At 39.8% G+C, this 18,640-nt stretch overlaps 1 protein-coding gene across 1 annotated transcript in view; it reads right to left on the bottom strand.

Annotated features, from left to right (window-relative positions):
- Fam126a (family with sequence similarity 126 member A) overlaps nt 1-18,640 on the bottom strand; it is a 73,746-nt gene that overhangs the window by 39,800 nt on the left and 15,306 nt on the right. The window contains exon 2 of the mRNA XM_005360853.3: nt 5,288-5,366. Coding sequence (XP_005360910.1) covers nt 5,288-5,338 — 51 coding nt within the window. The 5' untranslated portion in view covers nt 5,339-5,366. The remainder of the gene's footprint in view (nt 1-5,287; nt 5,367-18,640) is intronic.

The following is an 18,640-nucleotide window of genomic DNA, read 5'->3' as shown; positions in this document are numbered from 1 at the left end:
ATATATAAAATAAGCTATCTTATAATGGGGGCAATGACACTCCTAGAGATCATTAGCTATCAAATAAAAAGCCCAATATTGGGTATGCTTTGCCTCTTTCTGAGTTGTTATTCAGTAAGATTCCCCTCTCAAAATTCCCTCCTCCAAATTATAAAGATTTTGTTTTTTGTTTTGCCATTGCTCTTGGTTACTGTCATGGTTTGAATAAAAATAGTCCCCACAGACTCAAAGAAAGTGTCTCTATTATGTGTGGCCTTGTTGGAGAAAGTGTCCCACTGTGGGGGTGGGTTTTGGGGTCTCAGAAGCTGATGTTAGGCCTAGTGTGGCATCACTTTTGGATCAAGATGTAGAACTCTCAGCTCCTTCTCCAGCGCTATATCTGTCTGCACGCCACCATGCTTCCCGTCATGATGATAATGGTCTGAACCTCTGAACTGGAAGCCAGTACCAATTAAATATTTTTTTATAGGAATTGCCATGGTCATGGTGTCTCTTCACAGTAATAGGAACCCTAACTAAGACAGTCACTCTCCAGAACTCGGAGTAAAAACCTACTGCTAAAGATACTACACATCTAGACAACAGGATATGAGAAATCAAGCTGGTACCACCCTGGAAGCTTCTTCTTTGCATCCTAACTTTCACAGGGCTGGAATGTTCTATGCATCCTACCGGGGGAAAGTCAACAATAGTCCTACTTGTGAGCACTGCACGCTACAATAACGACTGTAAGAGCCAGAGGGCGTGGATGTCTGTAGTAAAACAGTATTTGTCAGACAGCTCAGCTGCACACATCAACTCAGAGCAGCTGGGACTGCCCACGATTTGCCCAAGATCAAGCAACCTGAGTCCAAGCAGAGAGACGGGAGGTGCTGGTGATGTCCCACACTCATCTGGGGAGCTATTAGCAATTGATGGCTGCTAGGGTATGGGAAAGTCAGTTTTCTTCAGGAATGCAGCTCCAGTGGATAGTCCCACATTCATACACATACTGGCAGTACTAAATGGATCCAGCAGGTATTAAAATTTTTAAAGAAAATGCATATGAAATTAGGAAAGAAGGAAGGAAGGATAGGGAATGAATGGAAGGAAGAGAAAAGAGGAGGATTTGATCAAAATACATATGCATATGAATATTAAATAAAATATTTTCAAAGAGAAAAAGAAACAGCCAGAGACAAAAGAACATTTCTTTTCTGAAAAGTCAAACTCTGTAAAGCAGGGTGTCCTGGGGCTGCTTCTGACAAAAGAGAAAAGAATGCCTTTAAACTCAGCGAGGCAGCTCTCACACTCGGCTCAAAACTCCATTACTACCTCATGGCATGGAAGGACGAAAGCCACTTTTCTAAGAAGGAAGGGTACAACTACTGTGCTCATGTGTCTGGAGAGATGGCTCGGCACTAAGAGCACTGCCTGCTCTTCCACAGGAGCTGGATGGATTCCCATGGCTGTCTGTACCTCCAGTCCCAGGGATCCCACTTCCTCTTCTGACCTCTATGGGTACCAGACACAAACATGATGCATGACATACATGCAGATAAAACATGCATATGCATAAAATAAACACATAAAAATTCAAACAAAACAAATGGTGCTTTGAAAAAATGGATTTTAAGAACTGTTGGCCTTCTCAACTACCAGCTAAGGTTCCTCATGCTTCAGAAGACAGAAATGGTGATGAAAATTTTTAAAAATGATGTTGAAATTATTGATGGCAATTTCTTTAAGAAAACAGATACCTCATACTAAAGTATTGTTTGGCAGATGGCTTTAACATGTAAGGAGGGATTGGATTGGTGAAGGGAATGAACAAAACTGCGGGCGGGTGAAGAATCAATAAACAGAACAGCCTCCTCAATGGCTTCACACAGGAAGTGGACTGAGCCACATACTGAGATTCAGTGACTATGAGAAAACTGAAAAAAAAAATGGAGTCTAGATAATACACACAACATTAAGAAAAACACAAAGCAATCTGAAATTTCTTTGTACTAATAAGCCATTGAAAATAGTAAATAGTCATGAAATTCTAGTTTACTATGTTGGTCTATCAAGGAAATACTACTAGAGATTACCTACTGCAGACACTGGATGCTTTTCTACAAGTAAAATATTTCTTTTAAAAACTTTTACATTTACTTATTTTTATTTATTTAGTGTGTGTGTATGTGTGGTGCAGTGGACAACTTGTGGAAGTTGGTCCTCTCTGTGGGTCCCAGGGATCTAACGCAGGCCATCAAATTCGATGGCAAGTTCCTTTACTCCCCACCCCCACCCTACCCTGAGCTATCTCCCCAGCTCACTAGAAAAAAATTTACATGTGTTTATTTTGCTTGTAAATTTTTAGCTAAAGCTTTACAGGAGCAAATGGTCTCTGTGGGTTTCAGAGGCTGCTGAGTCAGACCGTGGAAGAATGAGTTCAAACTGTGCAGGGCACATCATTGAGCTGAAGTCACCTCTACAGACCACCTACTTCAACTTTTCTGATGCTACTCACTGAGCTGTAATGATTTATTCAAGAAAACCACCTACTAGAATTCAACGGGCTGCTGACTCTCAGCCCACTCAGTGAAGTACAATAATGTTGCCATAGTTGTGCTACTCAAAAAACAGAGGATTTTCTTTAAAATTGAATAAACAAAAAACAAAAGTAAGGGGCTGGAGAGATAGTTCAGTTGTAAAGAGCACTTGCTAATCTTCCAGGGGACCTGAGTTTGATTCCCAGAATACACTTGGGAGGCTCACAACCATTTCCAAGGTATCAGATGTCTTTTACACATACGTATGTCTTCCAATTCTGGTCTAACTCCACTCCTTGATTTCCTATCAGCAAGCCCCATTCCAGGTTTGCAATGCCTTTCTCAGACAGAGCAAAATCTAACCCCCATATTCTTAATATATGTACTTATTTACTCAATGGCACTAATCTACTACCACAGCCTTTCCAGCTAGCTCTGGTAAAAGTCCCCTTTGCAACCCTTCTTCCTAATCAGGTAAGTACTCTGTTCCCTCAGACACCAGGACACACTACTGCCAATACTGCTGCCCTGCCCCCTCTGTCCTCCCTACTGCATTTCCTAGGTATCTGAACACTGTGGCAAGAAGGGAAAGAATTAACAGATAGATGTTGTCCCAGGATTTCTATCAATGCAATAAAACACCACAAGAAGGGTTTATTTGGCTGACACTTTCACAGCATTGTTCATCACCAAAGTAAGTCAGGGCAGGAACTCAAACAGGGCAGGAACCTGAAGGTAGGTAGGCTTGCTCCACATGGCTTGCTCAGCCTGCTTTCTTATAGAACCCAGGACCATCAGCCTAGGGGTGGCACCACCCACAATGAACTGGTCCGTCCCCCAATAGACACTAATTAAGAAAATGTTCCACAGGCTTGTCTGCAGCACAGTCTTATGGAGGTATTTTCTCAATGAGGTTTCTTCCTCTCAGATGACTATAGTTTGTATCAAGTTGACATAAATCAAGCCAGCTTAAGCAACATGATTTTCAAACTTTTGCCATAATCATTACCCCTCCCCCATGACTGCTATTTAACATGTGTTCTGTGTATAGCTCCATCTTAAGGAATCAGTAACTGGCTTTTCCACATTTGACATAAGAATGATCTACAAGAAATGGTACTCAACAGTTAAATCCGAAAAATTCCATCAGCTGGCCCTCACTCCAAAATCCTAACAGTGTGTGGCAAAATATTATAAAGACTTCTGAAGCAGAAGAAAGGCTTAAAAACTCCTTGACTGATCATTTACAAAGCTAACACAAGGCAAGTACATACAAAATTTAATTCAAATATTAAAATTTGCAAAAAGTGCTGTATAGTGTACTTTTCATAGTATCCCACACTGCTCCGTGATGAATTAGGAAATCCAAAGAAGGATACTCAATTTGTGACAATAAAACTAAGAAAGTAGCTATGAGGTGGTGGTGCACACCTTTAATTCCAGCACTCAGAGGCAGAGGCAGGTGGATCTCTGTGAGTTCAAAGCCAGCCTGATCTACAAGATCTAGTTCCAGGACAGCCAAAGATACATAGAGAAACCCTGTCTGGGGGGAGGGGGCTAAGAAAGTAACAAAGTCTATCCAGCATTCACGAGGATTGGATAACAGAAGCAGATAAAGCCAGCATAGGGTTAACAGGGGATTGGATAACAGAAGCAGATAAAGCCAGCAAAGGGTTAACAGGTCACTTAGCAACTGGAGTGTAGTAACACCTCCTTTTTTGAGTGATTATTGTATTCTTGCTCACTGAAAAGCCCTGTCTAAAATCACAGATTATCCAAACTTTGTCACTTGAACACGTATCAGTAAGAATGACACATCTGCCTCTTGCCTGGAAAGTCTAACTCACTGACATGGAGAAGCAGCCTTGGTTTCCATCACATATAAAGGGCTTCAGACCAGGAAGTTTGAACATGCTACAAATCTATGCTAACATCATAGTTTTCAAGATGGCAGGATTCTGAGTTCACTTTCAAGTCTACACTAGACGGTAACCCTATTACACACAGCCCTACCATTGTCTGAGCCTATTAAAACATGACTTCATCTAAATGTCACCCAAAACACCTTCCTTCCAAATGCTCCCTCTGTTTGTTGATGTCACTGTTGAGCCTGCTGTGCAGTCTCCTTCCCTGCAGCAAGCCACAAAATCTGGCACTATGACATTGTAAATTTGTCCCTAACCAGAAAGACAAAATCAAAATGACATTTGCTGCCCAATCTCTTCAAATCTGTTTAGATCACGAAGAGTCCCACAAGGTCAGGAGAAGGAACTAGCTGATTTAAGGACCACAGTGTTAGCCACCACAGAGAAGAGCTCACGGGGCAGCCAAGACCAAGCTTTATCTTCTTTACCTGTGAATCAAGGATTGTACTCTCCTAACACAGCTCCCAAGTCTCCATCTAGAGACAGAGCCCTTGGTGAAGAATAAGTCAGTATCTTACTGCCCTCTGCTTTCTGCCCAGCTCCACTTTTTCCCACCCCATTTCTGACGATGCATGATCACTGGGGGTGATCAACATTCATGACCATGGCACTGTCACATGGAAGGAAGAGAATACACAGATAATAAGCTTTTGGAGCCACGTGGGGGAAAGAAATTAATTCTCCACAAAAGATCACGGTGCATAAATTGCTCCCTACAGTACAACATTCTTTTCCCACAATGCTTTAGCATCCTAGTCACATAAAATATAAAAAACGCTAAAATTTAAATCCAGACAAACTCTGTCTAGAATAAAACTACTGTATTATAAGAGTTGCTATTACCTTAAATTCTGACAGCCATTCTTCCACAACCCCTATCTCTGAGTTGAACATCTTTCCACATTTGTTCCGAACCTTCAACCTGAAAATGAATATAGAAAATGTGAAATATTTGAACTTATTTGTATTTCATTTTTAATACTATGTATGTATAGAGATGTTCCTGTAGTTACCTCTTACTTGGGAAATTGCAAATATAAATTACTACATTCATTTAAAAATCAAGGCCCACAAGCAAACCTTAATGCAAGATTCTAACAAAAGCATAAATATCATACAATAATAAAGCTGCCTCTACAATTTTCACTCATCTTTCAGGAGTGCCAGAGAATGGGAGGGGCTTTGAGAGCGGACACTCCATTTTCTGGCTTCTTTTGATTGCTTTGTATTAAGAGAATTTTTAAACAAAATATCCACCATAAAGCTACTCAATAAGGGTTACTCCGAAGAGTGACTTTACTTAAGTATAAAAATAACACACACACCAAAGGAAATGTAAATTTCTATTTCATGCAAAATCAATGTACAATCTCCTTTTCTTCACCTATCCACCTAAGTCTGCGTATCAGACTTAGACAAGTGTTTCCTGAGGGAAAACACTTACTCTAGTTAAACTCTGAGCTGCTTGATTCCAGCACAAATCTGACCTACTATAGGTTCTCCTCAGCGATGTAAACATAGCAGGAAGTGAGGCCCAATGGTAAGAAACAGAATCCTGAGTCCACTCTTACTTGTAGTGTGACTTTGGCAAGACATTTCCCTCGCTTCTGTATTCATGAAGAAATGGTAACCACACATCCTATTCCAAGAGACTGTTCTGAGGATTAAGTTTCATAATGCAAATAAAAGCACTTACCGCAGTGCCTGGCAATAAGGATTACTATTCAGTAATAAAGAATACCACAAACCCAAGGAACCTCTACTCCACTGTCTACCCAACCATGCAGACATACCTAAATGAAAAACACAGGTTCTTGCCAACAAATAAGTTAATTCATGGTGACTTGAGTGGTAAATATCTTACTTTTCATATAAAAAAGGAGCCCATTATCTTTGGATCAAGTCAAGACTATCAGAAAAACACACATGCTGTGTGCACTGTGTCGTCGATTCAATAGACCTGTCTACACAGGGTTTTGAAATTATGTTCAAATATTATCCAGAGTACTGTTATATCAGGTTATCACCCTTAAAATTCAACAGGGGAAGAAAAATCACACCTTCAGCTCTCAGTATGGGAAAACTCTCCTGTACAGCAAATGTTGTTTTTATATTGACTGCTATGAATCATAACTGATTGCCTTGTTTGACTCTAGAAAAGTTGAAAGGAAAAGTTCCCACCCTGACTTGATCAAAAAGGCAAAGCTCCATGAATTTCATCTATCATTTTAGTTCAGGTTCGGTCATGTTGCTGTTGGGCTGCTCTGTTTGTCTTGTTTGGTTGGCTACTTGGATGGTTTCTGAGACAGGGTCTTACTTAGCACAGCTGCCCTCAATGCACAGCCCTCCCGGTTCAGCAGGACCCACATGCTCAGCTACTTCCCATTCTCACCTTCTTCCCACCTCTACCTACTGACATTCTATTTCCTTTTGTAGATATCTGCAAAACAAAGCAAATACAGACACGTGTGTTTTCTTCTTCCCACCTCTACCTACTGACATTCTATTTCCTTTTGTATATATCTGCAAAACAAAGCAAATACAGACACGTGTGTTTTCTTCTTCCCACTTCTACCTACTGACATTCTATTTCCTTTTGTATATATCTGCAAAACAAAGCAAATACAGACACGTGTGTTTTCTTGTATATTCTACTTCTGAATAAATGATAAAAAGTTATCACGAATAGGCCATAATAAATCCTTACGAATAATAGGGATGGTGAAATTTTCATAAAAATCCAAAACAACTGCTATTAAAATTAAGACTTATTTTTATACTATTAAGAATCAATAGAATGTGCAAAAGGCACAAGATAGTCAAGGCCGTCTTGAAAACAACTGAGCTGGAAGACCTGAGCTTCCAGACAGCAGAGTTTACTATAAAACCTAACAAACCTTACAGCTAACTCAACATTTTTCAGAGGGACAGAAAAATAAGTCGGCAGACCAAACAGTGGTCAGAAGCAGACCTACGAACACATGGCCATTGATTTACTGCAATTTTATGAGGGAAGAACACAATAAACGTGGCTAGGCCAACTGTGTGGGTGCAATAAACAAATAGCCATGATGCCCTGGATCACAACACGCAAAACCCATTTCAAGTCAAATTATAGATCTAATTAGAAAAAAATGTAAGAAAGGACTTTCATAACCCGGGGCAGGGACAGATTTCTTAAAAGGCACAAAAGCACTAATCATAGGAGGGAGAAGTACATTGGATGTCATTAAATGTAAGGATCGTTTATTCATCAAAAGATAACACTTAAAGACTAAGAGGGCAAAGTTAGAGAGTGGAAGAAATTTTTTTCAACTCAGCATATATGTACACAACCCACATAAAGACTATTTAAAAAGGCAGAAGACCCAATAGGAAAACCAAGACCACCCCTTAGCCAGGCAGAAACCTAACAAAAGAGAAAGAAGTACTCAACTTCATTAGTTATCAAGGAAGAGTCAGCAAAAATGTACAACAAAACATGACGCATCCCTTTTCATCTCCCTACCCCCAACACACACACTAAATATGGACAAAATGAAAGACAGACGATACCATGTGTGGCAGTTTCCAATTGGTGGCTGTGCAGGAGGCCTGGGGGAGGACAAGAGGTGTGACTTGCTAAAGGAAGTATATTATTGGGGGAAGGCTTTGAGTTTCAAAAGCTCCTGCCATTTAAATTAACTCTCTCTGCTTCCTATTTGTGGATTAAGATGTTAGCTCTCAGCTGTTGATCCAGATCCATGTCTGCTTGCTTGCTGCCATGCTTCCCACCATGATGGTGGTAGACTCCTGTATCTCTGGAACCATAAGCCCAAATGACTCTTCCGTTTATAAATCTTTTTCCCCTTGCTATTTATTTCCTTGATACAGGGTCTTGATGTAGTTCAGACTGGATTTGAACTCGTTATGTAGCCCAAACTGGCATCAAACTTAGCCGTTCTCTTGCCTTGGTTTTCCAAGTATTGAGATTACAGGAGTGTGCCATAACACTCAGAACCTATAATAGTTTTAACTATGAAGTCAATCCAATTCCTGGAGGATACTGTTAAGAAATAAACCATGTATAGAAAAGCAAATAAGCCAACCTCAAAATCAGAATCAGAATAGAATGAAAATTATTAACACATGGGAATGTCGGGGGAGATGTTGGACAGGGTGAATAGAGTCTACCTTTCTAATATGCGTATATGAAAACTATCACGATGGTAGATCTTTTTTGTTTGTTTGTTTTTTGGAGTCAGGGTTTCTCTGTAGTTTTGGAACCTGTCCTGGAACTAGCTCTTGTAGACCAGGCTGGCCTTGAACTCACAGAAATCCACCTGCCTCTGCCTCCTGAGTGCTGGAATTAAAGGCGTGCACCACCACTTCCTGGCTCGATGATAGATCTTAAAGGCTCTCACCACACACAAGAAAAGTAAGAATGAAGAGTGCTGGGCGTGTTAATCTGTTAATCACAATGTGGACATATATCAAGACATTATTTTGGCCAGGCCCATAATAGCACCTCTTGGGGAGGCTAAGACTGGAGAATGGCCATAAAGTCAAGGCCAGCCTGACTGCACAGTGAATTCAAAGCAAGCTTGAGCTACCTTTTCTCAAAATAAAAAATAAAATAAAATAAAAATAAAACAAAAAAATCAGAAACATGGCATATATAATAAACATATTATATATCTATTTTTGAGACAGGGTCTGACCCAGACTGGTCTCAAACTCATAATCCTGCTGCCTCTGGCTCCCAAGTGCAGAGTATATAATTTTTATTTGTCAATTATAATTTAGTAAAGCTTTGAAGAAACCAAATCCATACATGGTAAAAATAATAATAATAATAATAATAATAATAATAATAATAAATGACCCTTTTAAGGTGACTTTTTTTAACTTTTTAAAAAATTTTGACATTATAATTGAAACATTTCTCCTTTTACTTTCTTCCCTCCAAACCTCCCATATGCCCCTCCCCACTATACCTCGAACTCATGGCCTTTGCTTTCATCAGTTGCTAGTGCATGCACATCTGTATGTGGATATACAGATATATCCCCAAATATGGCCTTAATATTCCTAAATACGCTTAATCTGTCTAATGTTACTTGCATGTATGTCTTCAAGGCTGACCATTCTGCATTGGACAGCCAACTGGTACACTCTTCCCTGAAAAGACATCTCTCCTGTTTCCAGCTTTCCTTGGTTGCCTTACAGTCCTTTGTAAGGCTGAGGCCTCATGGGCTTTTCCTTCTCCACTTCAGCATGTTCACTGTGGTTGTCCTTGTTCAGCTTACATTTGGGCAGTCATGTTGGTGAAACATTATGGGTATATCTTCTGACATCAGTAGGAGACACAGTCTCACAGCAAACCCCCTAATCCTCTGGCTCTTACAATCTGTCCACCCCTTTTGCAAGTTCCCTAAGCTTTGGTTGTGGGAGTGTTTTGTACTGTATCCATTGGGACTGGGTTCCACAATTCTGTATATTGATTAGTTGTGGTTTTCTTTTTTAAATTGTTTTTATTGAGCTATACATTTTTTTTTCATTCCCCTTCCTTCTTTAGTTGTGGTTTTCTATAATGGTCTCTGTTGCAGGAGCTCCTTCCGCTCCTTCAGCCAATAGCCGCTGAGATACCAGCCCATCTCAGCGGCTATTGGCTGAAGGAGCGGAAGGAGCTCCTGCAACAGGTCTCCATCTGTTGCAAAGAGAAATTTCCTTGATGAGGATTTAAGATTACACTTATCTGTGATGATTAAGGACAGATAGATTGTTTGTTGTTAGGGATTATGCTGGTTTAGTAAAGTAGTGGTTGTAGATTTTCCTCTAATAACCATGACTCACTAGCACTTAATAGTTAGCTGGGTTTCCAGTACCAGGAATGGTTTCTCTCTTGTTGAGCAGGTCTTAAGTCCAATCAGAGAGCTGTTGGTTACCACCAAGGTATGTGTACCACCACTGCACTCTTAGGGTTATTGTGCCATGTTGGTTGCTGATGTAGTTCATAGGTGTTATAGCTGGGTAGGGCTGTTGGTTGCCCCCCTCATTTAGAAGCTTGCATGATGCCTATTGGTTCCATGAAAGCTAGTTCTCAGGAAGGACGTAGCCAGGTTAGTTCCAGCTCAGGGGTCTCTGAGTCCTATTTCTGAAATGCATGGTATCTGCAGCAACAGGGACTTACCTTTCACCTCTAGGAGCAATGAAGGGAAATAGCAATAGGCTGTATATTTTGGGAGTGTCTTAGATAGCTCTGGCCAACAACTCAAAAGAGAATTTCTCATGCCTAGTATTTTTTAGGTGGCCTTTGACTCTTTGACCCATAGAAAGTTCATTAAAATTATAAATGATATTTATACACAGAATTACATGTATTAATTTTTCAGGTAAATAATTAATATGATTCCATATGGTCTTTTCAGACATCCTTATTGTTATTTTACCCACTTCTTCTACATTTACTTCCCTCCCTCTCCTTAAAGAGTCCTTCCTTTCCCACACCCCTATCAGTTCACTCATATCCTGGTATTTCACTTTATCCTACCCCACCTTCTGTATTTACCCTTCCCCCTCTCTCCCTAAGGAGCTCCCTTTCCCATTTCCCCATTCAGATGACTTGTACCCTGCTATTCCCCTCTCTATTGTCCCCAGCTCCTTATCCTGGCAAAGATTCACTGGTTATACAGGTTATGTACTGACTTCTGAAGATTTGGAGCTAGGAACCTCCAATGAGAGAACGTGCATCTTTCTGGGTTTAAGCTGCCTCATTCAATATGATCTTTTCTAGTTCTATTCATTTATCTAAAAAGCTCATTATTTCATTTTTCTTTCAGCTGAATAATATTCCATAGAATGTATGTAGCACATTTTCATTACCCATTTGTTAACTGAAGGACATTTAGGCTGGGTGAGCAAGTTTATGTAAAATTGAATGTCTAGTCCTTTGTGTATATACCAAGAGTGGTGTAGCTAAATCTCAAGGTAAATCTAATCCCAGGTTCCCAAGGCACCACCATACTGATTTCCATAGTGGCTTTACAAGTTTGCAATCCCACCAGCAATAAATAAGTGTTTCCCTTTCACTACATCCTCTCCAGCAGGAGCTATCATTTGTTTTACTGATGATGGTCATTGATTTGGCCATTCAATTAAAAGTAGTTTTAATTTGCATTTCCCTAATAAGTAAGGATGTTAAATATTTCTTCATTTCTCAACTACTTGTATTTCTTCTTTTGAGAACTCTCTGCTGTCTGTACCCCATTTTAAAATTGAATTACTTGTTTTCTTGATGTCCAGGTTTTTCTTTTAGATCTTTATATATTTTATATACTAACCCTCTATTGCAGTGGTTCTCAACTTTTCCAATGCTGTGACCCTTTAATATAGTTCCTCATGTTGTGGTAGCCCCCAACCATAACGTTACTTTGTTGATACTTCATAACTATACTTGATACTGTCATGAACTGTAACATAAATAACTGATATGCAGGATTGTCTTAGGCAAAAGGGTCATTCAACCCCCAAAGGGGTCCCCACAGGTTGAGAACTGCTGTTCTACTGGATGTGTAATTAGTAGAGTTTGTTTCCTATTCTGTAGCTTGCTGCTTTGCCCAAAGGATGGTGCCCTTTGCCAAACTGAGTATTTTCACTTTCGTGAGGTACCATTTATTAAATGTTGTTCTAGTGTCTATGCCATCGGTGTCCTATACAGAAAGTCTTTTCCCATACTAATGAGTTCAGGGCTGCCCTCTGATTTTTCTTCTTATGATAAGGTCCTTAACTCATTTGAAATTGAGATTTGTGAAAGGTGATAAATATGGGTCTATTTGCATTCTTCTACATGAAAACATCTAGACCAGCACCATTCACTGAAGAGGTTTTTCTTTCCAGTGTGTATTTTTTTGCTTATTTGTCAACAACAACAAAAAATTAGGTGTCCATAGATGTAAGGCCTTCTGTTTGGGTCTGTAATTTGATTCCACTGATCAACATGTCTGTTTTTGTGCCAATACATGCTGTTTTTATTACTGTAACTCTGTAGTACAATTTGAGATCGGGAATGGTGACACCTCCAGCATTTCTTTTATCTTTTAGGAGGGTTTTAGCTATCCTGTATTGTGTGTGTGTGTGTGTGTGTGTGTGTGTGTGTGTGTGTGTGTTTGTGTGTGTTTCTACATGAAGCTGAAAATTGTCCTTTCAAGTCCTGTGAAGAATTGTGTTAGAATTTTGATGGGGATTACATTAAATGTGTAGATTGCTTTTGGTGAGGCAGCCATTTTCACCACATTAACCCTACCAATCCACAAATCATGGGAGATCTTTCCATCTCCTAATGTCTTCTTCAATTTCTTTCTTTAATGTGTTAAGCTTTTTATTATGTAAGTCTCTCACTTGGTCGGTTAGAGTTACCCAGGATATTTGTTTCAGGCCGTTGTGAAAGGTACTGTTCCCTGATTTCTCTCCCAGTCTGTCTGTCAACAGCATATAAGAAGGCTGGTGACTTTTGTGTTAATTTGTATCCTGCTACTTTGCTGAAAATGTTTATCAGTTGTATAATTTTCCCAGTGGATTTTTTAAGGGTATTTTACATAAAAATCTTATCTGCAAATAAAGATACTTTGACTTCTTCCTCCCCTATTTGTAACAAGTTCATCTTTTAAAATATCTCATCATAATGGTGATGCACACCGTTAACCCCAGCACTCAGGAGGCAGAGGCAGATGATCCTTGAATTCAAAGCCAGCCTGGTCTACAGAGCAAGTTTCAGGATAGTCAGGGCTACACAGAGAAACCCTGTCTTGAAAATAAATAAAAGAAAATTTTATTACAACAAGAAGAGGTATATTAATAATAAAAATGAGGTCTGAATAATTAGTGCATTTTACAGGAAAGCGATTCATGTAATTCTATACAGAATAGGATACATAGTTCAAAGAAAAAGAGGAAGAAAAGTCACCAGTAATGGCAGGCCAGCTGAAGCTTTTCTTTGTCCTTACCCCATGTTCACAACATTATGTCATTGTTTTTAACAATTCTTTCCAATAGGCCCAAGCTCCCAGAAGAGCCACAGTTACAATTAAAGGCATCACTAAAGACTAGGTGGGGCAAAATGGAAAGTGAGCACAGAATAAAACAGTGACTTAGAGACTTTCTGTCTACCCAGAGACTTTGCACAGTTGCTACTCCACCCCTGCACTGCCTACCGAATATGGAACCTATTAACACCACAGCAAAGCCTTGATTAGTAACAGCCAGCTCTCCACAAAGCTGGATATGTCAAGCACTATTTAAAATATACTCTTACATTTTTAAAGTACTTTATTCTTTCCCAAGGTGAAAGGAACAAAATCAAAATGCAAGTTTCCCACTGGGTAACTAACCTCTTATTTTTCTTCAAATATGTTCTGGAGCACAGTAGTTAAAATTAAGTTAGACAGTTCAGTAAGATTCTAAGCAGCATTTAACAAGTATAGTTTATGAAATTAATTGCTATATTTCTGACACAATAAAACCTTCCCAAATGTTTATATATGTGTGTGTGTATATATATATATATATACACACACACACACACACACACACACACACACACATATATATATATATCTTATTATTTTAAAAAACAAGTTTCTATTCATGGATAGTGATATATCATTTCTTAAATATGTTATTTATTTATTTGGGGGTTACATATCAAACTCAGAGGACAACCTGCAGGAATCAGATCTCTCAATCAGCCTTGTAACCAGGTTCCAGGGATTAAACTCAAGTTGTCAGGCTTGGAAACAAGTGCCTTTACCTACTGAGCCATCTTACCAGCTCCACATCATTAAACTTTAAACCTCTCCCCCATGTGAAGAGCCCACTGTGACAGCTAATTAAGTACTGTCAGAACGTTCTTACAGTTACAAGGTGAAACTCTGAAAAACGGAGTAGAGGTAACTGTTCAAATTATGTCACAGAACAAAAGTGACTCCATCTATGGGTTTTACTGTTGAGTCTGACTATGAAGAAGCAGCGGATGAGGTGCTGCTGGCTGCCCCATGAAACCACTGCTCAGCATGTAAGGAAGAAAGGGTAGAAGTGTGGGAATCTTTTTAAATGCCCATTGTTTAAGCCTGTATTCCCTATAAATCACAAATCACATATCTGGTTACTGAAAATTGAGAATTTTTTTTAAACTCAAGGAAGTATTTTTTGAATAAAACATCATTTGCCTAGTCCACAGACAAATAAGAACATGCTGGAATGTCAGTGTGCTATGGCAACCAGCCCTGAGGGTGCCTGTTGGGAAAGCTAGGACAATAGAAAGAGAGATGACAATCATTCCTCTCATTTCCATCTCCTATTCTTCTCAAATTCTCCAGAACTTCACAAAATACCTTGTGCAGGAAAAGGATGTCTGCCATGAACTCTAAAAGAAGTTAGAAAGCAGTATTTTCAACAACCATGTTGATGTCGGAACTAGTCCTACAGCTGCTTTGACCAAACCCACACAACAAACACAATACCGGGAGCCCTGAGGCCAGGCTTGAAGACTTCTGTCTCTTCATTCCCTACACTAGGGGTCCCTTCTCCTGTAACTCAGGTAGCACAGTTAATAAAGCCCAAACCACCATGAAGGGGGAGTTTTGTTGGGCTAAGCCACTAAATTTGATAATGGTTTGACAGGGAACAATAAATACACAAAACATTAACCCCTCTCTCTCTCTCTGCCACTACCCCTTCCTCTCCAATCCTCACTCCTCTCTTCTGCCCTCTGTCCCTCTGTGTCTTACTATGCAACTCAGATTGGCAATCAAATTGGCAATTCTTCTGTCCCTGCCTCCCAAATGCTCAGATCACAGGTGTAAGCCCACCATGTTCAGCCAAAACACTAACACTTTAACACTTCGAACATACCATCTCTATGCAAAGCCCCCATAACGGACTTTTAAAAGGTCAATACAATAAGTAATTTAGAGTTGATAGAATAATAAACAATCATTATTACTGGGTATATCAGTATGAAATGGGCATTGAGGGGCTTGAAATGGCTCAGCAGTTAAAGAGTACTTGCCTTCCAGAGGACCCAAGTTCAGTTCCCACTACCCAGTTGTGAGACAGCTCACAACTGCCTGTAGGCAGGCAGCATGCAAATACATCACACAAACAACACACATACACACACACCCCACAGAGAGAGAGAGAGAGAGAGAGAGAGAGAGAGGAAGAGAGAGAGAGAGAGAATAATAAAAATAAATACTTTAAATCGTCATTTAAAATTAAAGTGATAGATTTGTCATCTGTCTAGGCTTACTAAGTATAACTCATTAAAATAGGAAATAAAATAGAAGGTTCTTAGTATCTTCATAGTCTTATGTAAATCATTAAAATGAGTTGCATAAAATATGCAATACAAAAATTGATTACTTTGTTAGACATTCTCAGACAATTTTAACACCTTAGCATTTCAGAAAAAGAAACATGCAAAAAAAAGATCATGATCCATATATTCAACCCATAATGCCTTAAAAGATGAATACACAGATAGTTTTCAAATGTTAGTATTTTTCCAAGGGATAATTTTTTATTTTGATAACAAAATCTAGAACATAATTTTACACATAATAACTTTAAATTAAAAATTTGAGATTTAAAACTTCTTCCAAAAGATGGAAAGAGGAGCTAATCACAAAAGATTTTGTTTCATACCACCAGGAAACCACAAATCATCAAATCCATAGTATGAAAGAGTTGCTTGGGTTTTTGTTGTTGAGACAGGGTTTCATGTAGTTCAAGCTGTCCTCAAACTCCCCTGTAGCAGAGAATGAACCTCCCATCTCCACCTCTCAAGTGTGCAGGCTACAGATGTGCACCACCATGCCAGCTTCCATGTAGTGCTGGGGATCAGCCCCAGCGCATGTTGTGCAGGCATTTCAGCATCAGAGCCATGTCCCCAGCCCTAGAATACTTCCTAAAACAAATGCTACACCCAGGAGGCATGTGTTATTCTCATATCAATAAGAAGTGTCATTTCAACATCTGTATGGCTCTGACTAAAAGAAATTGGTCAAGAAATTGAAGGTAGTTCCAGAAAGGCTGAATGAATGCTCACTTAGAGAGAAGCTGCAAAGAATCTTGCAGACATCCAAAGAACAGAAATGTAGTATAACCCTCTTGAGAAAACTGGGCATAAAAGTTAGAGACCAAAACATAGGTCTCCGTGTTCTAAAGGCCATCCATCATCTTGTTCAGGTAGAAGCTCATCCCAAGCCCCACTCCCTTGGAGTTGCCTCAGTGCAGACTTCACCCCTGAGAAAGCTCACCAAATGATGACCCCTCCCCAGAGATGCTCAAGACCACTCCCACAGGGTATTTAAACTGCCCTGCAGAGAACACTGGTTTTCCAGTCTTCCTTTCCCATCTCCTCTGTAGGGGGCTGGAAAGCCATTCAGGAGTGTTTGTTGTATCCATTAAACCTGGGCTTTTTCTAACTCGGGCTGATTTGGTCTGATTTGGATTAATGCCTCGGTGGAGAGGCTTATGGGGTGCAGAAACTTTTCACATCTACTTCTACTCCATGTGCTGTGCTATTTGCTCACTGGCTTCCTAACTAAGGTGCTGTAGCCCATAATGGTTATTGTATCATCACATTTTTGCTCCATACCCACGAGCATTTTCATGTCAAACCCATGTGTCTCTGGCTGGGCCCTAATTTCTTTATTTTGGGCTTGAATGCAACTGCTTGCAATCCTGGAAGCCAGCTGTCCTTGGGACAGATGTTTAACTGTGATCTAAGAGTTGAGGCCGAGGTAAAGACTCGGGTAGATAAGTTTGAAAGGGTTTTTAAAGGACAGAAATGGCAAACATACCTAGTAGCTGTGTAAATATAACAATCCCAGAGAAATCTAACAGGAATAAACACTTTTATCAGGAAAACCTAAAATTTTATAACTTTCCTTAGCAATAAAGTTCCTCAGAAAGAGTTCATATCAGGTGTGTTAGTTTGAGTAAGAATGGCTCCCACAGACTCATATGTTTGAATGCTGGGCCCATAGGGAATGGCACTATTAGGGGGTATGGCCTGTGGAGGCAAGTTTTGGGGTCTCATATGCTCAAACTGCACCCAGTGTGGTACATAGTCTCCTGCTGCTGTGTGTGAATTAAGAAGCTCAGTTCCTTCTCTAGCATCATGCCACCTGCATGCCACCATGTCCCACCATGATAATGGACTAAACATCTGAAACTGTAAGCCGACCCCAATTAAATATTTTCCTTTATAAGAGTTGTCTTGGTCTTCACAACAATAGAAACCCTAAGACATCAAGCTTGGAATCAGTAAAACCTTGAGGTCTTTCAAAAGCAAAACAAAACAGTTGCCAAACAGATCACTCTTTTTTTTTTTTTTTATTTTCGAGACAGGGTTTCTCTGTAGTTTTTTTGGTGCCTGTCCTGGAACTAGCTCTTGTAGACCAGGCTGGCCTCGAACTCACAGAGATCCACCTGCCTCTGCCTCCCGAGTGCTGGGATTAAAGGCGTGCGCCACCACTGCCCGGCTCAGATCACTCTTATTTTGTACTTACTTAGTCACACATATATATTTTGTTTGTTTTTCAAGACAGGGTTTCTCTGTAGATTTAGAACTTGCTCTGTATAGCAGGCTGGTCTCAAACTCACAGATCTCTGCCTGCCTCTGCCTCCTGAGTGCTGGGATTAAAGGCATGTGCCACTACTGCCCAGAACTTAGTCATATTTTTAACATTTAAGTTACAGTATGGCCTTGCTTCATTGGATCACACATAACAGGCATATAAATACTTATTTTATGGATGAACACATGAAAAAACATAAAATTTTGCTAGTTTGGACCTTGGATTCTGTTTTCTAAGTTGATTCTCAGAATCAACTTCTGATCTTCCTGTTTCTACCTCCCAAGTGGTGGAATTACAGGTGCAACCACACCTGGTTTATGCTGAACTAGAGTTTCATGAATGCTAGTCAAGCACTCTTCCAACTGAACTCTATTCCAAGCCCCATTCTCACTTTTTAATACTATAGTCACATCATTAGCTAACCACCCCTAGGTAGGTGACATCATAGCATGCAATAAGAGTCATCCTAAAGGAAGAAAGTGTGTGTGTGTGTGTGTGTGTGTGTATGTACATGCCTACAATGTAAGTATGTGATAGTCATGGGACAACTTGCTAGACTCAGTTCTCTCCTTCT

Source organism: Microtus ochrogaster, linkage group LG3 (genome assembly GCF_000317375.1).
Source record: "Microtus ochrogaster isolate Prairie Vole_2 linkage group LG3, MicOch1.0, whole genome shotgun sequence".
Taxonomy (NCBI): domain Eukaryota; kingdom Metazoa; phylum Chordata; class Mammalia; order Rodentia; family Cricetidae; genus Microtus; species Microtus ochrogaster.
Note: the sequence above shows the minus strand (reverse complement) of the source record. Positions and strands in the feature narration are given on the sequence as shown.